Genomic DNA, 26,819 nt, shown 5'->3' with positions numbered 1-26,819 from the left:
CCATGAGCATTTTTGTACGTTACGTATCTATGGAATTAGTTACCCCTGTGTGCCTCTGACTTCAGTAATAAAGCTACTGCTTAAAATTTATTCCTGTTTAATTGCAGTATCTCTCTCGTTTATAAGAACACCACAGAAGTCCACACACAAAACAGAAACTTCCCCTTCATGTTATAGACATGGGGAAAAAAAAAAAGTCAATTGCAAATGTTTTAAAAATTGAAAGTGTGTTCACTTTCATTTCAGTAAGCGGGAAATGGCTTAGCAAATCTAAAAAATTTTTGCATGATGAAGGAAGATGTAAGAATTAATGAAGTCTAAGATGAAGGAAAGAATGAATTTGTGGAGAAGGAAGTTATTTTCCTCTGTTTTCGACTTTCGTCAGTCAGTTTTTATTAGTCCCATAAATACTCTTACATGCTGTGTCCCCTTAAGCACACAGGAATAAGGACCTACCTTGATCTCTTCCAAAGATATAATAACCAGCTTCAGAGCTGTATTCTTTTTGTTCCTTCCAGATAAAAGGTGGTGCCATGGTGCAAATGCTTAATGATTCACTGGGAAAGAGAATGGGACCTTTGTCACAGTATTGAGAGCTGGGGCAGGAAGGGTTGACCAAGTTCCTTTGTAGTCTGAGCCAGAAATGGGTATTGGAAAAACAGTCAATTCAAATAGGCTTTGCTCATATTACAGGAAAAATGGCATGGATTTATTGCTGACCTAATTTCTGCTCTTGGTAGCCTGAAACTTGTTGTGATCTGTACTTTTGTGGTTTCTGGTTTTAGGGTGGTTCTTGCTTCTGAGTGATTGAAACATCAGCCTGGAAGAAGAAGATCAGAAAGCTGTTGAGATTGCTTTGGGAATTAAAAGCACTGGTGAAAGGGGAGAAAAAACAAAACCCTGTATCAAGGCTTATAGGTCACCAGTATAACCTTTCTTGTTTGAGAAATTAGCCTGTCAGTGCTAGGAGTGAATGTCACATTTAGGCAATAGTATAGTATGCCTATATGGAAGTAAATTATACTTGGTTTAAAAAAAATCTCTGCAATATCTTGATTAGGTTGCATATCTCTGGTATGTGCCCCTTGCATGAAGCTAGGTGTATGCTGTATTGTAACTGTAGGAGCAGCTTCCACTCTGATTGCTCTGAACCTACGTGTGTGCAGAGAAAACAAGGGGCGTGTGGTGTGGCTGCTTTTTCTCCTTTAGTGGCTGTGACCGTTCCCGCAGTCTAACTCGGCTGAGGAAGAGGGAAGGGAGACCACCTGTATTCTGTACATCTCTGTATGAGAGATGCAGGACTTCTGTTGCTGACAGTCCTGTTCTCCATGATTAGCCTAATTAAATCTGAAGGGAAGTTGTGAAGTAGTTCAGAATTGCACATGGACATTTGTTGTTCCACGTTCTGTGACAAATTCCGTTCCCGATTGTGTTGGCTTAAAAATAGTATGAGCGCCTGGACTTATGTGGGCTTGGTTCCTTCCCCATTAAACACAATTTTATACAGTGTTTTTGGCTAGGTTAGTAGTTCCTAGCCTTTTCGTAAGGGGTCCTCATTACTACTGCTCATTCCTCTCTTTTTCTCTGTCTTCTTTCTGCTTTTGCATTCTCACGCTTTCTTTTTCTACCTCTGTTCCTCATCGCTAGTTCCAGCAACACCGGTTATAAGCACTAATAAGCTTGGCCAAGCTTACTAACGTGTTGTTCTGGTGTGACTCATTGTTGAGAACTAATAGACTGGATATTAGGTCTGAATTTTGATGTTAGGTTGCCCTGCAGAATCTGGGCAAGACGCCATTTTAATATGGATTATGTAACACATGGTTCTTTTCATGGATGGCAGCTTTCCTCATGGCAGTAATATTTTTGCATTTGCTTTGTGTCAGTGAATGACAGACTCACCGTGAGTGATACTAAGCTGTTCTCTTGAGTTGTATGTTAGCTCTCGTGTTCCTGGGTTTTAAGGGTTTTTCCTTTTCTTTCTTTTTTTTCCCCTCCTTTAGACCATTTCATGTGGAGCCTACAAACATAGTCAGTGTGAACAATGACATGCAAAGAGTCACTGATGAAGCTTCAGCAATGAATAAGCGGATTCATTACTATAGCAGGCTCACATCTCCTGCAGACAGGACATTGGTAAGGCAAAGACAGGGCCGGATTAACTGAGTGGTCTTTGGAATGTTGGGTCTTCTACAGCCTAGGTTTATAAAGGAAGCACAAATAAACGTAGGGGGAGAATCGCTCTGCAGCTTGCTTTGAAGTAAATAGCTAGTAGCTGAGTGTCTTAACAAAGTCTTGTGTTATCACAAGTTGTGATTGACTTCTTGTGCAAGGCCTTCACCATCCAAAGAAAACGTACAAACAGCTTGAATTTTCTAACAGTGGTCCAGGCTGCCCAGATGTGTGTGTGCTCATTTCTCCCATCTATAAGAGGATTTAAACAAAGGTCATCTGCAATGATTGAACTAGCATGATCTGTGCATAGTATACTGTTACAGATATTTGCAGAAGAAAAATGTATTTTTCTGCTATCTAGCTAAAAATCGTATCAACTGTTTTTTCCATGGGGAGAAAATTAATATAGTCCAACCTTTTTTTTTTTTAAATGCACTTTTCATGGAAAGATTTTGTGATTTACAACAGTTGGCTGGCTGTATTTGGGACAATAGTTGCTTTGGTGTTACTAATAAGTCTTGTTTTTTATCTATTTGTTAGATTGCTCCTGATCATGTACTTCCAGCTCCTGATGAAATCTATGTTTACAGTCCATTAGGAACTGCTTTTAAAGTTGACAGTTGCAAAGATGGCTATGGTAAAAACTCCAGTATAGTGACAATGTATGTTAAGCATCTTGCCATATATTAGCCAGAAAATGCATTATTATTGAATGTTCTATATTGTATGCATAACTATTGTAGCTAAGAGGATAGTATGAAGTAAGAATTCTTCTTAAATTATTCATTGGCTGTTTTCTTCCTAGATTTATGATATGGAATACAATGATGGGTACATCTATATTAAGTATCCCATGGGGAATAAAACAGGTAAAAGTATGAAAAATGTATGCATATGAAAATGTTTTTGGCAACATGGCTTGCTCTTCAATTTTCTGTAGTGTTATTGATAAAGAAAGTAAACTGTATTTCTCCCTCTTAACAGGCAGGCTTTACTTCTGGAATCGTTCTCATCTTACTGATGGGCATTTTGACTCTTTATTGCTGCTACAGAGTTGTGAAATCACGGAAAATGATACGTAAGAAATACAGAGCTTTGTAACAAAAATATTTCCATTAAGTGTGAAATACAGAGATCTAATAGATTCTTTAGTTTGTCTGTATCTTTACTATATGTTAGACCTGACCTGCATATAAAAGCTGTTGCTTTGAGTGTCTCCCTACTTTTGTAGTCTGGATCTAAGCTCTGTAAACTAAATGTCTCTCTTCCCTTATTAGATTATCCTTCTGCTCCTTAGGACCTAAGTATTATAGCCAAACGTAAACTCTTAGCAAGCAAGGTTTCAGATGTTCACTTGCTAATCATTACAGGACTTACAGAATTAGGCTTCCCTTCTTCTGCATAAGCACTGTCCAGTTCTCTACATGTATTTCTGATCATGTTCTGCAGTGGAACAGCATGGGATGTAGCTGCATCCACTTGTGTTGTATGCCTGTACTACCCTAATATTTGTATATATTCTGTGTTGGAAGCAATTTATGGACAATTGCCTCGCTGACCATGATTCTACTTAGAATGTACTTTGTTCAAAACTCATCTTGCAGCTCTTTTAGTTGGTGCTTTTATGCATAACCTAACTCCTCATTTGCTCAAATAAAGGCAGTTAAGACCTCCACTTTGTGACAGCTCATTTCAGGGCATTGTTGAGGACTGGTTCATGGTCTGGCCTGCTTTGCTGTAACTCCTGCAAAAGCCTTTAGCTGCAAATGCGTGGCTGCATTTTTTCCGACATGTCTTCTTCCAGTGGTTCTGGAAGTACTCAAAGTAGTAGTATGGCCACAATAAAAGCCTCTACTACTTCAGACTCCTTCAGTCAAACAGCTGATGAGTGTTAGCTTTAAAATTAACAGCAATCTTCTTAGCCCTTGGAAGCAGTGTGAAATGGGTCAGAATATTCTGAAACAAGGACGCATCCTGTCATGAAGAGTTCTACTGACTCTACATTTTGTTTAGCTATGTTTCTATTTTTTTGTGTCTTTTTCAGCTTTAATAGATACCTCAAACTGGGAATTCCCAGATGTTTGCAAATATTACTTTGGATCCTTTGGTCGATGGTCAAGCCTCTTATTTTCTATGGTGTCGCTTGTTGGAGCCATGGTTGTTTATTGGGTGCTTATGTCCAACTTTCTGTTCAACACAGGAAAGTTTATATACAGTAAGTACACACTTTTGGTTAACTTTTACAGCTATCTCGTGGAAAGATCAAGACTGCTTTATACTGAAAAAGGATTGTCCATTTTACTTAATCTTGATTTTACTGTTACTTTATGTGAAAAGTCAAGTGAGAACAAGTAACTGTGTGGAGTTAGGGACACAGTCATGTATGTTTTCAAAGCCAGTTTCTCAGTCTCTCTGTTAAAGTGTGGTTTTAATGAAAGACAAAGTACCAATTCTCTGATTTGCCTGTCAGTAGTGAGGCTTCTTGGTGTAGTTTAAACAACTCAAACCTGGTTGCTTGTTTCCACTTTGTATTTTCACTCCCTCCTTGTTTGCATGGGTGTAACTGTTTGAACAGCCATATAACAGGCTAGGCTATTGAAATGATCCAGGTTAATGAGAAAAAATCTAGTTTCATTCTAGATTTCAGCAAACACACTTAGAATGCCGCTGTATAGAAAGTTTCTGTAGTCGTCCCTGAAGGAGCGATGAACTTTAGCACAGTGAAAGAATGATTCTTAGACTGGCATTGCTACAAAAGAAGACATTGGTTATTTACACCCTTGTACGTGCACAGACACACAAACTTTTGTGGATACAATCAATTAGGTATGTAGAGTTGTGAGAATAAATGATGGAATTGAGAGCTTTGAAAATCTGACTCATAGTGTTGAATAGCACAACTAAGATTTAAGAGTTTCTGTTTTGAAGGTAACTAACAAATCTCTGAGACAAATAACAGCAGACACTTACACCTCTTAAACAATGTTTAATTAGAGTTCTCACCATCCCTGAAGGACATACTTTACTTTATTGGTTAATGACTGGTATATTTTACAGCTGACCTAATTCATATGTTGTTAAAGCCATTTCATTTTAGACTTTGTTTTTTTTTAATAAGGTTAGTGCTTTAATCCTGAGTTACTCTAGACCAAATAAATCCGATCCTAATAAGCAAACTTCAGAATGATCAAAACAGTTCCTTTTCTAGGAAAAAAGTCCTGCTTTTCCCTGAGATTGGCATGTTATTTTATCACTTACCTATATTTGTTAGGCATTCTTACTGAGGTTGTTTGTTCTGTGATAACTTTAATCATTGGATTCTTGTCCTAACTTTCATTGTGGCTACTTAATTACTAAGTTATAAAATGGGTAATAGGATGTAGGTTTGACACAATGGCATCTTCCAGGTGTGCGTTTCTAAGTTATTCTAAGGAGGCTACTGTATTTCATTCTAGTACATTCAGATGACTTTTAAAAAGATCTGCACAGACAGTTTAGGTGGGAACAAATTGATTTCCTGAGGGAGGATGACCTAGAAATTAGTCGTATGCAAAGAATGCAAGAACTGTAAGCCAAGTATGATATCCTGTCTTTTTTTTTAACATGATGTCTTATGCTTTTGTTCTGTTTTTGTTTTATGAAACAGAAATAAATCCACAAAGGCAATTGCTGGCCCTAAAATACTTTTTAAGTACAGAGGAAACATAAGTTGGCTATCCATCTATAACTAATTTTAAAGTGCTCTAATTCTGTAAAAGCTATCAATTCTTTTAATGGCTTCACACTAAGTACTTTTTTTTAAGCAGCAACACAAAACAATGGTGAAGTGAGGAGGTGACAAATTATTTTAATTAAGTCTTCTGATTGTTGTGTGCACTGAACTGGTATCAGTAAGTATGAGAAACTCAATTGTGATTCAGGGTGTCATAAATCAAAATGAAGAAACAAAAAATGGTTTTCTTCCCACAAGACATTCTGCTTTCTTTATGAGAAACAAGCTGCTGTTAATTGCATTTAAAAAATCTGAGGCCTACTGGCCCAGTCGATTTTCTGTGTGCATAATACTCCCACATGCAGCAGAAGCAAATTTTAACCAGAGACACACTAATTAAATTTCCAAGCTGATGGGCATTTTCTGTGTGTATATATACATAAATATAAGGAAACTCCTATCCAATACTCTCATACTGATGAAGTTGCAGAAACTCAAAAATACCTGGTGTGGCAGAGCATTAAAGTAGCACAGGAGTGTACTGGAAACAAAATACTACTAGAGATGATTGTAGACAGTGAGACTTAAACCTTTTTCCAGAGATTCCCGTCTTTAAAATACAACATGGAAAAAGCATGTCGTAGAGCCTCTTCTGAAAAAAAGATAAGAAAAATGAGTAGGGGAAGTTTTTTCCGTATAGTACCGTCTGGACTATGGGTACGGTTGGATGCACTTCTTTTCTGTCCCAAGAGAGGCTGGTTTTAAGATGCATCTTCTCACTAACGTACTGTACAATGCTGCAGACAGAGGAGCTGGGACAGGTGGAGGTGTGCTGGGGGAAGAGGAGTGAGCAGCTGGCAAGGGAGGCTTGGGAACTTCATAAATGGACAGGGCTGCTAAGAGGAAAGTACTGCAGTGGGGGGGGGTGGTACTTTAAAACACTTCTAAAAGAAAGTTTTAAAATATCCACGTGGGGTTGAGGGGAATGCAAGCTGCTGTATCTCACTTCTGGTGCAATTTTCCAAAATATTCCTTACTTGATTTTTATCAAGTCAACAGATAAAAGCCTAATAGCAGGTTTGGGACATTGATAGTAAGATTTTCTTCTTCTTTTCAGACTTTGTTCATGACATTAATGTAACAGATATTGTTCCGGGCACGAATGGAAGTAACAAAGGTAAGAAACACTTATTAATATTGTGTTTCGTGGTTTGGGGGGTGGGGTTCAAAGGCAAATCATCATGTTTCCATACCTAACCACATTCCAATTATAAAGTGTATATCTTAAGTTCTAACTACTTGTTTTTGAAAAAACTGTAATTTTTAATGTGATATTTGTACTTCCTTGGAAGTACAAAGGAAAGCTTAATAATTGAAAAAAGAAGAGAAAAAAGAGGGATAACGATTAAAAAGCAAATTACAAATTTGGTCCACATGTATATACCTTAAGTATAAATGGTAGACCTCTTAATAGTAGTTGCACAATGAGGAATTCCCTTAAGGAATTTTACCTTTTCCACCCTAAAGTTGAGGCACATCAGATCTGTTTACTGTTTTAAAATCTTGGCTGGGGCATCTTTGTTCCTCACCATCTCTGCAGCAACATTCTTATTTTAAAAAATGCTGTAATAACAGCTTTAATGATGCTCAGCACAAGAAGAAACAAGTGTCAGGCTACCTGAGCATCTGCTTGCATGTTGTGGGGTGTCTGACATTTGCAGAACTAAGGGAAGAAACTGCAGTCAAGCATGAAGATCGGTCTGTTGGGAGTTCTTAAGTAGGCAGAATAATGTAGAATGAAGGCAGGAGCCAGGGCATTGTCAGCCTCTGATCTTCCTGCCTGTGTATACTACATGAACATGTAGTTCTTTGTTACGAAGCAGAAAATTCTCTCTATCCTGGGTGCTTATGGGAATGAGGAAACACTTCAGTACCAGCTGGAGAGCTGTGTGCCACACTAGCTACAGCCGTGTTTACGGAGAGCAGGCAAAGGAGTCAGGCAAAGGAGTTGAGAACTAATTCTGAAAACCAGTTGATTTGCATTTAAGCTAGTGTTGAATCCTATTTCTCCTACAGGCCTTACCATCAAGGCACCAATAGCTGCTGCAGTGCTCTTTCTCTTGTGCTCTCTCCTGCTTCTGCTGTTCTGCCCCGTTCTTATGCAGCAGGGGGTATATCTTGGAGACAAAGTAGACAACAATGTTCCACAGCATCCTCCAGCAACGGGAAGATTTGAAGCAGCTGCTTCACAAAATTAAGGGCTGCCAGATGCTCAAATGACTCTTGGCAGGGCATTCAGGGCTACCAAGGAGATCAGTAAGAACAAAAGCATTTTTCAAGATCTGTGAAACAATCCTCTTATAAGCAGTGGAGAGAAAGCAAATGAGAAAACTGGAAGTAGGGTAACATAATGGTCTCTCAAGAAATTTGACAGAATACTTTTTACATCTTTGCCTTTGTAACAGAACAGGCATGCAGCCAATGTGGGAGGCTATCAAGTATTGTGGGTTGCCAAAATTTAAAATAAGACATTACGAGAACAATAAGACAGGTTCATGTTTCAACATATAGCTTTGTAGACATATGTTAGAAAGAAATGCTTATATGAACAAAAATCAAATAAACATGTTTTTATCAAGGGATCTTTTTGCTTGATTGGTTTTGTTCCAGTCACTTGTTCAAGTGCTACCATTGATCAGCCACCATGTAACAGCAGTGTGATGTTCCCTTTTGGCAGTGTTACAGATGCATGTATTAAATCGCTTCTGTTGTGTTGTCTAGCAGCGGTGTACTTCCACCTGGCACAGCACTAAGATGATAGAGTGTTTTGGTTCGGTGCGTCAGTTTTAGACATTTCGATTGTTATAGTACCTTTTTTGTCATCCTTAGTTTGTGTTTTCCCAGAGGAATATACAGTAATACAGGCTCTTCTGTACACAGATGCACTTGCATCTTGGTTCATATGATGTTATTGAAGTGTGCAGGGACAGATTACAATGCTAAATACACAGCCAGATGCAGAGGTGTGTTGCTATGACTTGATTTCACCAGGTGCATGTAGGCACTGAGCACACCTAGTTATAGGTATGTGGCCTTGAAGGCTGATCCTATGCCACAACTCAGGCTTCAGACAAATTAGCATCTTTGTTGTGCTTGGCTGAGAGAACCATAGCATTTGTCAGCTTAGAGTGCAAGGTGCCTAGCAGTGAAATCCTAGCACTGAACTCCTGATAAAAAAAAATAAGAGTTATTAACTGAGCTGTCAAACATTGCTTTTGAGTTGTCCTATTCCCCATAGGTAGAACACTCTCCAGAAATTGTGGGATCTTAGCTGTGCAAGTAAAACCCTTTTCATCTGGAGATATTTTTCTTTTCCTTTCTTCCAGTCGTTTGTCCAAGTGCTGCTAGCGATCACCCACCACAGAACAGGAGCGTGATGTTCTCTTCTGGCAACAATACGGGATTTGAACTCTTCGAGGAGTGGTGGAACAAATCACAAACAGTACCATTTTACCTGGTTGCTGTTCTTCTACCCCTGCTAAATCTGAAGTCTCCATCCTTCTTTGCAAAGTTTAATGTCCTAGGTAGGTAACAAATACTATTAAAGCATTGGTTCATTGTGGCTAAAATGCATAGAAAACAGTGAAAGCTGCTCCAATGAGTAGAATCATAGAATAGAATCATAGAATCATTTAGGTTGGAAAAGACCTTTAAGATCATTGAGTTGAACCGTTAACCTAGCCCTGCCAAGTCCACCATTAAACAATATCCCTAAGCACCACGTCTACACGTCTTTTAAATACCTCCAGGATGGTGACTCCACCACTTCCCTGGGCAGCGTGTTCCAATCCTTGACAACTCTTTCGCTGAAGAAATTTTTCCTAATATCCAATCTAAACCTTCCCTGGCACAACTTCAGGCCGTTTCCTCTCATCCTGTCGCTTGTTAGTTGGAAGAAGAGATCGACACCCACCTCACTACAACCTCCTTTCAGGTAGTTTTAGAGAGCGATAAGGTCTCCCCTGAGCCTCCTTTTCTCCAGGCTAAACAACCCCAGTTCCCTCAGCCGCTCCTCATAAGACTTGTGCTCTAGACCCTTCACCAGCTTTGTTGCTCTTCTTTGGACTTGCTCCAGCACCTCAATGTCTTTCGTGTAGTGAGGGGCCCAAAACTGACAGTACTCGAGGTGCGGCCTCACCAGTGCCGAGTACAGGGGAACGATCACTTCCCTAGTCCTGCTGGCCACACTATTTCTGATACAAGCCAGGATGCTGTTGGCCTTCTTGGCCACCTGGGCACACTGCTGGCTCATATTCAACTGGCTGTTGACCAACATCCCCAGGCCCTTTTCTGCCAGGCAGCTTTCCAGCCACTCTTCAAGTAGTTTGCTGGCAGCTGATGTTGTGCCTCAAAGTTGGTTGATTTGTAAATCACCCACAGGGTTTCCACCCTGCTTTGCTTGAGTCTTACAGTTAGTAGGGAGTTAATTTTTTTCCTTCGCTCCCTTGATAATCCTGTAAAACAAGTTCCACTATATTTACAACAGATTTTCCCAAACGATGGTACACATACTGCTTTGCAGCATTTGATGCATACTACCTTGGCACAAACAGTCAGGTATACCCTTCCTCATCTGGTAAACGTTTCGACACAGGCAGTTACTTCCAAAGATTAGTTGCTTCTGACCTGAAGTCATTTGCTAACAACCAGTTGATTAATGACAACATCAGTCAATCAGAGTAACCTGCTGCTGAGCTTTGCCCCAGCTCCCAATACCCTGGCTTATTCTGTGTTACAAGGACAAAAATTGTGACTTCTCCTTGGTTCCATATCTTGGGATAGAAAACCAAGGCAAGTGGCATTGGTAAAGTGGATAAAGCACATGGATGATGGGTGGGGTTGGTCATAGTTTATGGAGCAGGAGAGATCTGAGGGAATAACATTGAAGCCTATGGTGAAGAGAGAGGGAAGAGGAGATCAGGATCACAGAAAGGGTTGAAAAAAGATGGAGATGTATTGTAAAGGAGGTAGAGGACAGGGAATTGAAGGTCTAGTTTGTCCTCTGTTCCAGTGTGACGCTTAATTAGAACTTGGATCTGCTGTTGCTGGAACCACTAAATGAAAATACAACACAGGAACATGGGTAAGTGATAGTGCTTCTGTGTAAAAAGTAGGGGTTTTACGTAGACTAGATATAACATTAGGGATAAGAAAATATTTTATCGAGTGAGCTCTAGTCATAACTGTGTCTGTTTTTAAAATAAGCACATTATCATGAGCAACTATTTTTTTATTTGAGAACCTGAATATTATAATATGAAATTTCTCATAACTTCGGTAGATTACTTAATTCAGAAACTGTTCAAATTGCCTTAATTTTTGTAAACCTCGAAGTTTATAGGACAAGGTAAAATGGAAGGCAATTTTTGAAATGCTGAAATGAATCTTAATAGAGTTCTTCTACTTATCTGTACACCTACAGAAACCTAGATCATTAGGAAACTACAGAATATTTTCGCTGTTAAGCTGATCCTCAAGTACAGAACCTTTTATCTTCCTAATTCTTGACTATGCTCTGTGTAATCAAATGGTAATTTCTTCAGTTTATTTTTTAACCTTGGAGATTTTGCTAGAATGAAATGATATCTTATATGAATCTGTATTCTAAACTGTAAAAATGCTATTTCTTTATCTTTACTTACTTATAGCCTGTTCTCTGGTAACTAGCAGTATCATTGGCCAGGAGGTTGTATCGCAGTAGCCTTAACTGTTGCACAGTTTCCTTCAATTTTTAGGTAGTTATTATTCTGCCCATATCCCTTTCAAATGGCAAGAGCCAAGATCATGTACTTGCCATCCCACATGCAGACACAGCAAGGCATTTGTACCCGTCTGTGGTCTTATCTGTAGTCCTTTTAGCTCTGCAGAGTGTTGCTGGATGCCTCTGAACCAATGAGATCAAATGCAAATCCAGTGTTATGATCAAGGTTATCCAAGGTTATGATCAGACAAGGTTTAAATCAGTAGTGATCAAATATCATTATCAGCTTCTAGCTCCCAGTGTAAAGTTCATAAATATAGTAAGCATTCATATGTCATTGGGCCATTTGGTTCAAAAGTCAGTGATGGAATGGATGTTGTAATAGCTGCAGTACTGTGGCCAACTTTGTCTCACATTAGATTAAAATCCTGACAGCTGAAACTGGAACTGTTCTGTTACTGCCTAGAGACCTCCCTACCTGCCGAGCACCAGGGATTACAGGGTACTTCTTCCCTTGTCACTAGTGCAGCACCTGGAGAACGTTAAGCATGCTGAAAGCTTGCACTAGGTGCAAGTGCATTAGTCTTTCTCTCCGACCTATGAAAGAAATAAAAAGAAAATTTAGACTTAGCCTGTGTTTTTAAGAATGAATACCAACCCTAAGTGTTCGGGCTACTGGTAACTAGTTGGATGGAGCAAGAATAAAACACAGCACAAATACATTCTACTGCCTCATGGCGTTTGTTTGGCTCTTGTGTTTTCTAGGTACGGTTTCAGTTGTCTACTTAGTTTTTCTGGTTACTGTAAAGGCTGCTCGTCTGGGAATCCACTTAGAATACAACTGGTTTACAGAGAACGATTTTTTTGTGCCAGGTAAGATCCTTAAAATGCAGTAATGAAGTACACATATGATGCGTTTAAGATTTTTTTTAAAGCAATTCATGAATGACTTTCTCATTCATCTTTTAACACCTATGTGACATAAGTAAAGTGAGGAAATGCTGTCTGATGTTGCATATAGAGGCTCAGGAGGGATCCCTTGTGACAAAGTGACAAGGAATCCCTTTCCCAGTGATGTTCCTTAATTAGGAGACAGTATCAACACTGTGGAGAAGAGGGGGAGTGCCCATCAGAGGTATCTCCAACATGTACCATGTGTCAGGGAGCTTACCATAGTCCCGTTTCGCCTGTTACGGTAACTTCTAGCTGCACCATTTTCAGATCATGCCTATTTCGGTAGGAGTTACTAATGACTAACTGTAGACACACTGACTTGTAAAGGCACTATAAGTTCTCTACGCACTGTCTTGCTTAAATGAAATAGCTCATTCACCATAATTTATGAGTACAATTTTCCTGTACTTCCCAGTCTGTCTCAGGTTTTAGTCCGTAATCTCAGCTCTTATCTTTTAAATACCCGTTAGCTCTGCAGAATATTTCTTTTCTTTCTTGAATGCTGTTTTGCTGGCTGTTTGTTCTTTCCAAATTACTGTTAACAATTGAGTGTGTGAGATGTCACAGTCATAAACAGTGGTATTGCATGAACAGATAATCTAAAGAGATCAGTTTCTTGTTCTAGGAGGCCTAGAATGAGAGATCTGGGGTTAGGTTTTAGCTGTTTTTTCCCCATCCTTTACAACAGGCAAAATTGTATGACCAGTTGGCTCCAAGGAGCTGTGTCCTGTACTATTGAACTGTATCACTCCTTCTGTTCTTAGAAACAGGAGTATTTTGTCTTTAAAAGTTACTTATTTACTTAAGGCAAAATTTAGAGATATGCACCTTCTTAGGGTTTCTTTTATGGGTTTGTGCATTTTTAGTTTCCCAGTCACAATAAGCACTGTATAACAGTTTTACACATGGGTTGCAAACTATTGTTAGGTCGGATAGTGTGGAATTGGAGAAGAAAAGGACAACTTAAAACATTAGGATGGGTTTTGAGTTACTGTAGCAAGGTACAGATCAGAAAGAAACACCAGCATTGTTCCATGTTTCTAATAGAATCTGATCTGATTTGTGGAATCATGGTAATACACTGTGGCAACAAGAGTAACAACTCTGAGTAAACTACAGATAGCAGTTAGTTGAGTAAAGTTACTGATACAAAATTCAACTGATTTAAGAGTGTTCACAGTTGCAGTGGTCTTGCAGCTACTTATTCTTTGTCTTCTTTGGAGTTCAGCTCTCTGGTTGAGCTGAAATTGATCTGGCACAATAATAAGCAGAATAAACAGGTTAGCTAGTGTATTCCATGTATGTTTGGCGAAGAAGTCTGCTCAAAACTTAGTGTTCCCCTTCTTTGCCCCCGAGCCCTTAGCTATCATCAAATCTGTTTGTTCATTTTTCCGTAACTGCTGAAGGTCATTCCTTCCTCATCTCAACCAGGCATTCAGAACCCTTTTTCAAGATCTGAATGACAAGAAACAAGTGAAAGGCTATTTAAAACTGTTTCTTCAGCTTGGTCGTGTCACCAAGAAAAAAAAAATTATTGTCCTTTCTGGCTGAGTCTTCAAAGCCAGGCAATTTTTGCTGAGTATGACTGTGTGCAAGACCAAAGCAGATGCTTTGAGGATGAACTGTATTACTATCGCAATTCGCTAAGAACCCTCCTGAGTAGTGCAGCATAAGTACAAACTTACAGATGGATGTAGGTAGTTCTGAAACAGTGCTATCCATGCTATCTATTTCCCTCCATCACTGTGTTTACTTTTAGGCAGAATTTTTGGACTAACAAAAAAAGTACTAACTTTTTAGTTAGTAACTAACTAACTAAAAAAAGTACGCTATTCTTGTCTCCAGCATAAAAATTTGAATTTCAAAGCATTGGCTGATTAGCATCTGCGTTAATGACCTGATTTATTTTGTATGGCATTATTATTAATGCTATCTGTAAGTAGAAATGATACACAAGCTTGTGCTGCTCAGTCAGTAGATAGACCACTATGTTTGGTCTTGCTCCACTTTGAGCATGGAAACATGGTTTTAACCTGAACTGCCCCAGCAGAGAGTCTTCAAATGCTCACATGGCCTCATATTTACAGACTCTTCCTTAGAGTGCAGAAGAAAATTCGCCCAAACTGTAGTTCCCTAACAAACCCATGTAAACTGGAAACCAGCCCAAGTCTAAGAAACCAGCTTTTAAGCATGTTGAAGTTCAAGTCCAAGACCTATTAAGCAGTCCTAGTGTAAAATGAGTTATAGCACAACATGTGTGCCATGGATCACTAAGAAGTGGAGCACCAGTAGTTTGATTGTTTTGGCAATGTGACTAGTACTGCTAGGAAGTAGACAAAGCATGTAGCTAACGCATATAAATCCAACTACTACTGGTTGTTGTAGTGGTGGGGGAAATGCAGTGCTGAATTCCGTGAAAGAGATTCTGAATCTGTCAGTTTGATTTTTATTACTGAAATTAAAGTAGGGGATGGAAAACAAGCCCAAAAGTTGCTTGCACTCTCAATTCTATCAGTAGTGCATCATGCTAGTTAGGTGTTGAAGATATAGTGAATCCAGCCCTAGGGCAGGCATATTCTCCCAGCCTGGATGAGCCCTTCTTTAATTGCTTGGGGTGTGTTTACCTTGCTGACTTCATAGGACTTCAGAGAAATCTGGTTTAAATATGTTTGCATATTGTCTGTGGTTTGGTCTGTAAGGGTTTGTGAGCCTCTAATGAGTGTTTTGCTATATTGCTGGATGCTTTCCAGAAGCTGAGCTGGCTCAGGGATCTCTAATTGCTGTTAGCACTCCAAAGAATACATATATCCTTATATAATACCAACAAAGATGGTGCTTTAATGATGTTACACATTGGTGAATTCCTAGACCAGTTGCAGTGCTTCCAGAAACAAATCTTGTGAACATAATCCTTCAAGTATTAAAAGAAGCAGAGCAATGCTATTCCCATGGAGACAAAAAAATAAATTAATTTTTCATAGATGCTGTAAGGTGTATGACAAGACAGGAAGCTGCTCTGCCTTCCTTTATGCCCTGGTTTGTAAGCAGAACCTCTTAAACATCAGCAGATGTCATTTTTGCTCTGGTAGCATTGTAAGTGACGACTTAACAAAAGATGTTCACAGAGCAAATGATACCTCCCCTCCATCTCCTTGTTCAGGGACCAATAGATATACAGCCTCACTGCAATCAATTGCTGCCTCAAAAATGCTTTCCAGTTAAACAGTTGAGAAGCAGAAAAGCTTGTATGTGTAAATCCTAGATTAACATCATAATCTTTGATGGTTGGTGTCTCTCAATAAACTTTGCTGGAAAGTGTGTTATATAGTAGCCACTGTCTTCATGCATTTTGTACTTCCTGATTAAATATCTCTGTTGGCTGTGGTCAAAGATAAGATAGGTTGTCCCATTTCAACATGGAGGTTCATGTTTCTGCTGTTAGACTCCACAGCACTGTATGCCCTCTGCATTTTGGCATTGTTTATTTCAAAGAAGTAAGTTATTAACACTTTTTTTCCTCCCTTAGAGTTTAGAATTCTGTTCCCTCAGCTCACAGGGGTTCTGACACTTGCCTTCTTCATCCACAATTGTGTCATCACACTTCTTCAAAATAACAGGAATCAAGAAAACAATGTAAGTAATTTCACAAGAGACTGTGCTGATTTGTATCTAGATTGCCAGGTGACACTGATTTTTTTCCTGTCTCCTTCCCTTGAAATCAATCCAGGGACTGTAATAGCTTCCAGAAAATGTAATTCATTCTTGTGATCTGATAAGAAACCAGTTATACATACTTTTCACAGGCTACCAACGAGTAGCAGATGCATTACAAATTTATTCAAATGAAAGCCTTGAGGAGCGTCCCAGACTTATTTGTGGTCAGGCTGGTATTAAATGGCCAAATTACACACAAGACGCAGAAAGATTAACAATGTTGTAAGACTCTAGAATTCTAAACTGACCAATTTTAAAATGAAAAATGGTGGAGAGTATTGGGCACAGGACTGATTTTAGCAGAGCCCTGAACAATAGTGTTGGGGTCTAGATAATATCTTTTCTCAGAGTTGCTTCAGTAGTTTCCTGTCACAATGCAAATCAAGGTTCATAGGAAACCTGACCCTCTTTAGGAAATCCTCAAAGTTGAAGCCTGGATTGGGAATCTTTGTGATATGTAGCCTTTGGACTGGTGCTTTGCCCTTGAAAAAGTTATGTACTGCTCAACCTGATGGAACTGCATTCCTTCTTAATCTTCCCATTATAAAATACAAAATGGAGTAAACATGATACAGAGTTAGAGTCCTAGAGTATATTTTTACTGTAATTATTTTGAGTATTTATTTTTTCCTCCGTGCTTTCCAGGATTCTTGTCCAGCTTCATTAAAATCTTAGCTGTAAAGGTAACTACAATAACATACAAAGATTTTTAAATATTAGCTGTATGAAAAACTGGTACAGAATCACAGAATCCCAGAATGGTGGAGGTTGGAAGGAACCTCTGGATGTCATCGTGTCCTTGCTTAAGCAGGGCCACCTAGTTGCCTACAGAACACATCAGATAAAATGTATCTGATCTGATTATTCAGAGGTGAAGTGCAGACTATGTGCCAATGCAGTGAGGTGACCTTTTGCTTTAGTAATCTGTGTAGTTACTTTTTTCTCGCTGTGAACCAAGCCCAGATTGTGAGTGACCACCTCTGCAAAGGAGTTGAGTTCTCCAGGAAAGCTTCTTGGGGTTTATGGGCATTTCTGGAAATAGTTTAACAACTAACTAAAGAGGACGTTAGTGGAGCTCTGGAGAAAGAAAACTAAGTAAGTTTCTTCTCAGTGTAGAAAAGGGCAAGATTTCTCTTTGTCTTTAGCTGTGGCTTTCAAATTCTAAAGGCCTGGCCCCTCCAGCAATCAGTTCTGTATGCAGAGGAGGCCTAATACCTCTGTGCCACCTTCAAGACTTTTCCTGTGTCTTTTCCCCTTCCATTTACATCGGAGCAAGCAATCAGCTGCAAAGGGCAGCACCTGGAATCTTCTCCACCTTGCTTTTCCTGTGTTAAGGAGGTACAAACTGCCGCCTGCATTTGAATCAGCTTTTCTGAATGCCCTCCTTGGAGCTTAAGTTGAATTTCCAAGTCAGCCCTAGCATGGATCCCAAGCCCTCGACAAGACCCTCACATTCCAGAAAAGTGTTCAAATTGCATGGAAAGAGCATCTTTAAGTATGGCAGGAAAGGTTTGTAATGGGAAATGAAATCTGTGCATGCTTCTTCTAGGAGTTTTATTTGGCTAGAGATCTCCTTCCCAGTCTGTAGCTGTTCAGGAGCCTTTCATCTCAGACTCAGAGTGCTTTGCAGATGTTAATGAAGTACTGATGCTCTTGAAGAGCTAAGTGTTTTGTGATTATTTCACTAAAGCTGCTGGACTAAGTGGGCAGTTTACATATGTATAGGGGTCTCAGCTTCTGTCTTGGGTATTTTTTCCTATGTATTTACATCAACAAGGTGCTTTCTTATGTCAGTATCTCATGGGGAGTCGAATGGAGACTCCACTGTTTTATGGATCGACCTGTTAACATGTCACTTCCATCAGAGTTCTGTGAAAAGGCACAGAACTTGGCAAGCTGGAAAAGTACTGTTTTAGTTTTGAACAAAACTTGCTGAAAGTAGTGGTCATAAGAACAACTCTGGGGAGGTGGAAAAAAGTCAGAAACAATAACATTCCTTTTATGGAGTCAGAAATCCAAAACAATAGCAGCTTCCATTCTGGTCACAGGCGTGTATCACTGCCCAAAGCTAAAATACACATAGAGGGAGGGTTCCTTTGGCTGCTATTCCAGTACAGTGGTGTGGGTGTAAGAAGAGCAGTGCTCTGGAGTAAGCCAAATGTCAGCAGCACAGCCTGGAGAAGCCCACTGAGCAGGGTTCTTAGTCTGCAGTTCAAAGCTGAGCTCCCTGTTCCCATCTCCCACTGCTGCCCCCTTGTATTTATCAGTGTAAGTTCAACTGATAAATCAACTGCACCATCAACTGGTTTGGAAACTGATTGAGTAGAAGACTAACCCAGCCACAAAAATGTGATTTGTTGGGGGTTCTGTTTGGGGTTTTTTTCTGATTCACATCTGCGATCTGGTTCCCTGAGCAACTGTACAGATGCTGCACAAGCCCAGAGCGAGATCTACAGGCATGAATATGCTAATGCTGTCTCCTAACAATTGTTTGTGAACCTACCTGGGGAAAAGGCTGGGAGTGAGGAGATGTTTTTTTGTCCAAGTGGCAACTGCAGAAGACATGGAGCTGTGTCTGGTTCCTATTTTCTGCAGTATTGAAACACTGTCTATTCACTGTGAATAGAGTTAGCTTCCATTGATGCTGCCCTACCATTGGTTTTTCTTCCCAGCCAGAATTATGCACAGCATTATGCATCTTGGTGAAGTACTTTTTTGTCACCCTGTTAAATGTTATCACTTGCCCTTGATACTTGAACAGGTGAAGTCTGTTTTTATGATGTGGATCAGGGTGTCGTTGATATATTGTAGAGGCAGCATCTATCTTTTGAGAAGTGACCAATCTGAAATGAGATGATCAAAAGGTACTTCTTCTAATGTGGTAATAATTACTAGGCACTGATACAGGCTTATCCATCCAAGAAGCAACTCTACAAACTAGTTTTCACTGTGGTACTGAGGAAAAAATGAACTATTTTCTCCATGGCATGCAATAAGGAAAACAAGGCCTGAAAATTGCTTGTTCTTTTCAGCGTCACATAGCAAATACCTATAGAGCCACAGAGCCTTCGCTGTGCTGTGTCCAGTCCTGTGCCACAGGTCCAGCCTATGCCTGGGTACTAGTCTATGAGTGTGATATAACATCTTGTAGTTTCAGAGTTTTCTTTGTTAGCTCCACCTGGTTTATCAGACTCATCCTTTTGTTAGGAGGCTGATTTCAACCTTTGTTTTGCTGCTGCTGCCAGCTTCAGTCACACAATTTTCTGCTCTTCCAGAGGCACATTTAACACATTGTTCTGTGCATCTGACCAAAAGAGCAGCTAACATATGTTCTTCAAGTTCCACCTCAAAAACAGTCTGTTAGTTCAGGTGTACTTGACACAAGGGCTTGGCACGTGGCAAGCTGTGATCCTTATGGACTGTGACCTGCATATTATTTTAATACTTCACTTCCACTCTGATCCCCCGAATACTTCCTTCTTTCAACCATTTTTTCTATGCTTAAATCTCAGATTATAAACTATTCTTTATGCTTAGGCAGCTTCTACCACAGTGATGTCAATTCTGAATAGAAACATCTTAATACAAAATTTAAAATAGACAAATGCTATTATTGCTCTGTTACTTAAAATTAATCCTTTTATCTCTCTCCATGTGTCCTTTGGTTTTATCTGGAATTATGCTGTCTATATATATAGTCAAGGTCTTTGGGGAGTAAACTCTGGTCTCCTGAGAGTAATGAGCAGTAATCAAAAGATGTTCCTGTTACATACACAAACACACACTCTTGTACAAAGATTAACTGTCTTACATAGAAGCAGATGTTTGCGAGGGAGCTGATGGATGTTTGAGAAAAAATAAATTCATGGTTTTGAGTTCTTTTATTTCTTTTCTTGTTGCTTATGGAAATCAAAATCTGGGTATTCTTTGTATGGTGACAGCACCTGAAGACAAAGGTCTATTGTGTTACATGATATAAAAATACATTATCAAAATTATCTCAGCATTTAGTTTCAGTATAGATTAAAGCATTAAGAACTGTAGGAACATGAGCTGGTTAGTATAATCAGAGGTAATAGCACACCAGCTCTCTACACTTAATCAAGTGTAGTCCAAAGGAAGCAGTAAGAATTTCATTTCAGATTGCTTGCCCTCACAACTACAAGTACTTTTCACAGCAAAAATAGTTTTACCGTTGGTTCTAGAGTTTATATGTAGGCTGAGTACAAATAACAACTGCAAGTTACTAATCTGTCTTTATGCATGAGGAATACACTTAAAATACCAAATTTCAAGCAAGTGAAAACACATTTTGCCAGATGATGTGCCTTAAGAAGGTCTTGGGTGCATTTTGAAAAATTGTCCAAGTCCTGTCTTCAAGAGATGAGAGTCCATGTCTCTCTGCAAAACCACCTTACCCTGATTAATCTCTGGCTCCTGCAGTTAGTAGAAGTTACTCATAAATACCTGTAAGAATCTGGATGCTCAGATTTAGTATTCCTAAAATCACTTTCTAGGATAGGCACTGGTGCTTTTGGAGATGTAGCTGTTATATAAAAACCTGTACAGCTTCTCATGTCACTGAGAAGAAATTCTGGGAGTAATTTAAAGAAAATGCTGTTGTTCAACCTCTGATGGAAGTTGATAGTCCTTACTCAGTGACCAGTGCAAGGAGAGTAGAGACTAGAGAAGCATCTTCCAGCTGCATGTATCTGGTCGGCATGAGGAAAAGGTTGCAGCTGGAAGTGTGCAGCTGCCGGGGGTGTGAGGGACACCCTGGGGTACACATTAACAGCATATTGTTGTTTGATGAGAAATGTCATTGACCTCTTGCAGGCTGATGGGAAAAAGGCATCAATCTTCTACCCCAAAAGCACTGGCAAAACGAGCAGGAGATTCCAGTTCCCTCACTGAAAACTGGCTCCCTTCTGAACTTTTCTTGAAACTCGTAATCTAGTCTTTTACTTTCCTCAGGGGCCAGCTTGCCCTCGGAAGACCCCAGAAAGGCATAGGATATGCTGCTTTTGTCAAGGAGATAGTGTCAAGAAACACTTAGGGAAACATTTCCATGCATGGATGTGAGCAAGCTTTGCCCACACTCAGTGAGCTGGCTGGAGGCCATAATTATGAGCCTGTTCTGGAAGCCATATTGTCCTAATAATTTGGTGCTGTGCCTAAGCTAATAAGATTTGCTTCTCAGTCACAGGAAAATAGGGTCATGTATTGAAGCATTACTAGTAAACCTTTAAGAAGCTGATTATTAGCAGCAGCTGAACAAATGGTTTGCTGTGAGGTAGTGAGCGTTTTGTAGCATAAGCTTATACAGAATATAGTTAGTTAATAACTAGAAACAAATGGTCTCCCACTTTATTTCCCAAAAAAAGAACTGATGTAGAAGAAAAACCCACAAAGTACATTGCTATGGGATCACTCTGATGTATATGTGGATTCTGTAATTTTGTAAAGTACTGGAGTAGATTTGCTGCTTATTCTCCAATACTAAACGTTGCTAAAAAAAGCTTTTAATTATTTTTGTGTAGTTGATAATCTTTTTATATATTAGATACTTTATAGTCAAAATTTTCAGAAGTGAACATTGAAGTTAAGGTTTAAACCCATATTTAGGTATATGTAATATAGGTAAATATGGATTTATGACCCTACCTTCAGCACTCTCTCCTAAAATATCTTTGACTATTGTTTAGGGCACTTACCTAGGGTCTTCATAGAAATTCAGTAATAAAGCGGATATGCAATTTAAAATGAAAGAGTCATTGTAAAATACAACGCTAAAGTTATGTCTTCCATTATCACACCATTCATACAGAAGCCTGACGTATTAGTTTCTGGTTTAGAGCCAGCATGCAAGGATCATCCTCTTAGGTTTCAAAGCAGCTTCTTAAAAATGTCCTTTACATTATATCTGCAGTTGGGTAGGCTGATGTCTTTAATTGCAAGATTGTACTCCTGACAAGAGATTTACTATATGTCATTGATGGGCTTTCTGTCTTCAACAGTTGTGTGTGTCCCAAGGCTCTTAGTAGGAATAGTTGAATGTAAGAAAGTACAGGGGGTTTCTTGTTTGTTTTAATAACTAGTGTATGTTTGTGCGTTCCATCAATAACGTGCTACATCTATTGGCGTATCTGTTTCTCGGTGCCTTTTCTTTACGTAGATGCATAATACTTGTCTAGCTCCCCTTTGGGGTATCTTCTTGCAGCTTTCTAGTCTGATCCAGGAGCAGGTTTGAAGTCCCCATTCTAGTAATAGTAGAAGCAAAAATGTAAGAGTAATAGTAATAAATATAAAACAATAATAAATATAAAAGTAACAGTAATAACTGCAATATAAATGTTATCATAAGGTTTTTATTTTGCCTTTTTTGGTGTGTCAGTGCTGGCCAAAATAAGATTTTATTTTTTCTCAGGTGAGAGACCTCTCTATTGCATACTTCCTGGTGGGATTAACATATCTGTATGTTGGAGTGATAATTTTTGCATCTTTTCCTTCTCCACCACTATCCAAAGAATGTATTGAACAGGTGAGATATTTTACTGCAGTGTATGTTTGACCTTGATCTTTTAATAAATATGTATTAAACAAAGAACTGCTACTGCTTCTTGCTTCATGACTCACCCTGGCAGACACATCTGTCATTGACTCTGGTCAGTTGGCTAATGCCTCATGGGCACTACCACAAGCAGATGCGTAATGCTTGTGTTATCTCATTTATATTCATGTCTGGTTGCCAGTAGTTCTGTAAAAAACAAACATTTCATAAATACTGTGTGAAGTGATGAAGAAAGGACCAAAATGAACAAGCGAACAGTTGAGGCTTTAATTTCTTTAGCTTCTTTAATCCTGAAAAGTATTGTGTTTGTGGTTAGTTGTGTGTGCAGTGACCAATTCCACTCATTGGGACTGGTTTCAGGTACTCCAGAAAAAGAAATATAATGCAAATGCAAGCTCATTTAGATAGGAGTCCTTGCTATGGGCAGGTTTGAATTCTAACACTATAGTGAGCCTTGCCAGCAGAGTTCTTCAGATAACAGCACCACATGAAACACCCTGTGAAGGCTATTAAACTCTTATCTGCTTATAGGCAAGGCTGATTCCCACACCCTAAATTACTTCAAAGATAGGAGGTATCAATTAGTGATCCATTTCATGCCAAGCGTTCCATCCCTCTTGCATAATATTTAGCAATAAAGCAGCATTTAAAGGCTTCCTCTGATTGTAGGTTAGTTAGAACTGGTACCGTTGTTTAACTATTAAATGATTTTTTGAACCATCTGAAATAACTTCATGGGGTGAAATCCACAGTTAAATAATAGACGACAAGTGGCTTTCTTCCCATTTATTTTCTGTAGTTATCCTAATTACTTACAAAGCCATTTGTATATCTCCATCATACTTAAGTCTTATACTACTTTTTCAGATGTTCCTACTTGTAGCGTATGATCCTTTCCTTGTTTGTATATGATCCAGTTTTACTGATTAAATAGCTGTTTTTAATATCTAGATATGATATGACAGGTAATAGCATATGAACCCATCTGCCTAAAAACCAGGTAGCCCTTCCACAGCCTTGATTATTTGAGGATGTTCAGAAAATTAGAAAATAATTCCATCTTTAATTCTAACATGAAAGCTCACGTCAGCCCCGTAATATTCAAAAATCAGTTGCTATTTCGTGGCAAGGCAATTGTAAAAGAGGGAGAGGGTATTTCATGTTAAGGAGTTCATTTAGCAATTGCAGTTGCTTGGCTTTTATCCCTTTCTTTCTTGTACACAGCTATTAAATATCAGCAGATACATGTAATCAAGCCACCGTTGAGAAGAGTAACATTATTCCTATGTTTAGAATTTTCTAGATAACTTTCCCAGCGATGACATCATGTCATTTGTTGCAAGAATATTCCTGCTGTTCCAGATGATGACCGTATACCCACTGTTGGGCTATCTGGCACGAGTTCAGCTGTTAAGACAGTTTTTTGGAAATGCTTACCCAAGGTAAGAAGTCTACTCCTTGACAAGAGCTTGGCGCACTTGTCAGAAATTTGGCTGAGCTTTCGGGGCTTTCCTTTGCTGCATTAGGTACGTTTCAAAAGCTAATTTCACAATGTTTGTATAGTCAGGGGGTGATTAGGCATGCAAAATAAACTCTTGCCTGCAGATCAGGACTGCTACAGCTTGGCAGAGCAGAAGGTGGGGTCTTTTGTTTTAGCTCTTCATTTTGTCAATAAACAGAGGAATTTTGTCAACACAGTTCCATTGTGTTATGCATTTATATGGCAAAAGAAAAGTACAGGAAAATAATTTTGTTCAGTCCAGAAACATTTCATCAAGTAATCTTTAAGTTGTGAGGGACATACACTCTGGATATTAACCTCTCAGGGTGCTGTATGTGTTTTGATTGTGCATAATTAGTAATCATCCATCTGTTCTTAAACAGAACTAACAGCTAAGTGAGTTGTTAGCTGTGTTATCTAGGCTGCTGCTATGCTTATAAAAATAGCTTTTCACATGCTAATTTCAGAGATGAGCCACACCCCTGCATTTGTACACTGTCTGAACTCCAGGGAAGAGCTGATCCAGATTTCAATTTTAGTTCTGCTTTTTTTTTTTAAATAAAACCTAGGACATTTATATTTGGAGTATTGTCTGAATGTTTCACAACTGAGAAGTTGGCAGTTATCTCCAAGTTTCTTATTTTATATTGTGAATTACTATTGATGGAGGAAAGGAAAAAAAATATCCCAGGAAGAAATGTGTATTTCCTCTGTGGCATCAGCAGTAGCAGAGAGGTCTGGGAAGATGTTGTTCCAAGTTTCAGGTTTCTTCTGGGTACTAAAATAGGTATGAGAAGGCCTAGAAATTGGATGCCTAAAATTAGGCAGTGAAATAAGTGCCTACTTTTTTTGATGCTAAATTTTACACAGGTCAGCGTTGAGGAGATTTTTAGGAACTGCTGCAAGTTACTGTTGGAAACAAGGCCATTGATTTAAGTGCTAAACATGGATTTCACAGCCACTAGGAAATAGCCATGTCCTTTATATTATGTGGATGTGCCTCTTCCTACCTCCTCCCTCCAGTTACTCCCTGACCAGAATGGTTTTCATTTCCCTCATGCCCTCTCCTAGAAACTACAGCTTCATACCAGTCTCTTCTCAGGTTAATTCCAGCTTGCTGTTTTAAGCCTTCACGGTATGACGAATGTGATGATGCAAATACTTGCTTGGTTCTCGTCTCTAGGATGTCCTGTGGGTAGCTTCACTCACTTTTTTTTTTTTTCCTCCTTGTTAATACTCCTTATAGGGAGGTATTGAAAGTTTCTGAGAACTTCTGAGAAGTCAAAAATGGTTACTAGGAAGCCACTTAAATTGCTCCAAGCTATAGTGGTAAGGCAGTACATTCTGGCTGTCTGGCCGTGTCTCCCTCTCTAGTATCCCAAGTATCTCAGATATAGCACAAAAATCACTCAACTAGTCTCCAGTTTCCAGTTTCTGTGCATTTAAAACCAGCAGGGTCAGCTCTTAGTTTTTGTATGCAATGGGGACTAACTGAAGATTGGTAGCAAGCACAGGACCTGTCTCTGGGAGGATAGTAAAAGTTTACTACCTGGTTGTGAAATATGTCTTTTGGTGACTGGTTCTCACCAGTAGCTAAAGCTGATGAAGGTCCTTTAGTAGCACTGTGCATATATCACCTTTCTGGGAAGAATTTCAGTATTAAGGGGTTTTCCCCAAGCTGCTTTTGTGGGGAAACATTTTGCAAATATAAAGAAGTAGCTCTTACTGACATAAACTGATAATCTCACTGGGGAGCCTGTTGATCCACCCTGAAGAACCTACCTGGAAATATTAAGTTCCATAGCTTTTGTGTAGGAAAATGAGCACTCTACTAGTAGTGTTGTATACTTGGCTTCATTTATTGAAATCTTCAATGTCCAGGGCTAATGGTTCTCAGGCAGGAGGAAGAATGACCTGCAGAGACTCAAGCTTTAGCTTTTAGATGAGTGCATAAGATGTATATATGGAGGGGATCCCAGTCACTTGACTGTATGGAAATAATGAACCAAAAGGATGAAGCAGGAGAAAAAGATCAGAACAGAAAGTGGGGTTCTGTGCTGTTCTTCTAGAAGAATTAAAAAAAAAAAAACAAAACAAACAAAACAAAAAAAACTCAAAAAACAACAAACCCCACAGTTTAATATCTTGTGTTTTTGTGACTGATTCTGTTTACATGATTTTTCTGTCTTTTCCTATATTTATTTTCAGGTTGTAGAAGTGGAGTTTAGGGGTGTGTACTGATGGTATATCCATGCATCTGTTTATGCTGCACATTGGGTAGTGTGCTGGATTCATATTGATTGTCCATTTGAGGATCTCTTTTGGCAACCAAGCCTCGTTTAACCCTCTGATTCAATGGGCTAAATGATGTGTATTTCCATAGGTGCATCCTTCTTATCTTAAGTTTCCTTGCAGCTGAGAGAATGTTATA

General features: G+C 39.1%; 1 protein-coding gene across 3 annotated transcripts in view; it reads left to right on the top strand.

The window, feature by feature from the left end:
- The window catches only part of SLC38A9 (solute carrier family 38 member 9), a 68,166-nt gene that overhangs the window by 14,916 nt on the left and 26,431 nt on the right, over positions 1-26,819 (top strand). For all 3 annotated transcript variants that reach the window (XR_011050054.1, XR_011050055.1, XM_068422752.1), the window contains exons 3-13: positions 2,004-2,136; positions 2,716-2,837; positions 2,981-3,044; positions 3,160-3,253; positions 4,220-4,390; positions 7,005-7,064; positions 9,274-9,471; positions 12,414-12,521; positions 16,129-16,235; positions 22,744-22,857; positions 24,181-24,329. Coding sequence is in view for 1 of the 3 variants with exons in the window: in XM_068422752.1 (XP_068278853.1) it covers positions 2,004-2,136; positions 2,716-2,837; positions 2,981-3,044; positions 3,160-3,253; positions 4,220-4,390; positions 7,005-7,064; positions 9,274-9,471; positions 12,414-12,521; positions 16,129-16,235; positions 22,744-22,857; positions 24,181-24,329 (1,320 nt within the window). In the remaining 2 variants the exon portion in view is untranslated. The remainder of the gene's footprint in view (positions 1-2,003; positions 2,137-2,715; positions 2,838-2,980; positions 3,045-3,159; positions 3,254-4,219; positions 4,391-7,004; positions 7,065-9,273; positions 9,472-12,413; positions 12,522-16,128; positions 16,236-22,743; positions 22,858-24,180; positions 24,330-26,819) is intronic.

This window comes from Nyctibius grandis, chromosome Z (assembly GCF_013368605.1).
Source record: "Nyctibius grandis isolate bNycGra1 chromosome Z, bNycGra1.pri, whole genome shotgun sequence".
NCBI classification, from domain to species: Eukaryota; Metazoa; Chordata; class Aves; order Nyctibiiformes; family Nyctibiidae; genus Nyctibius; species Nyctibius grandis.
Note: the sequence above shows the minus strand (reverse complement) of the source record. Positions and strands in the feature narration are given on the sequence as shown.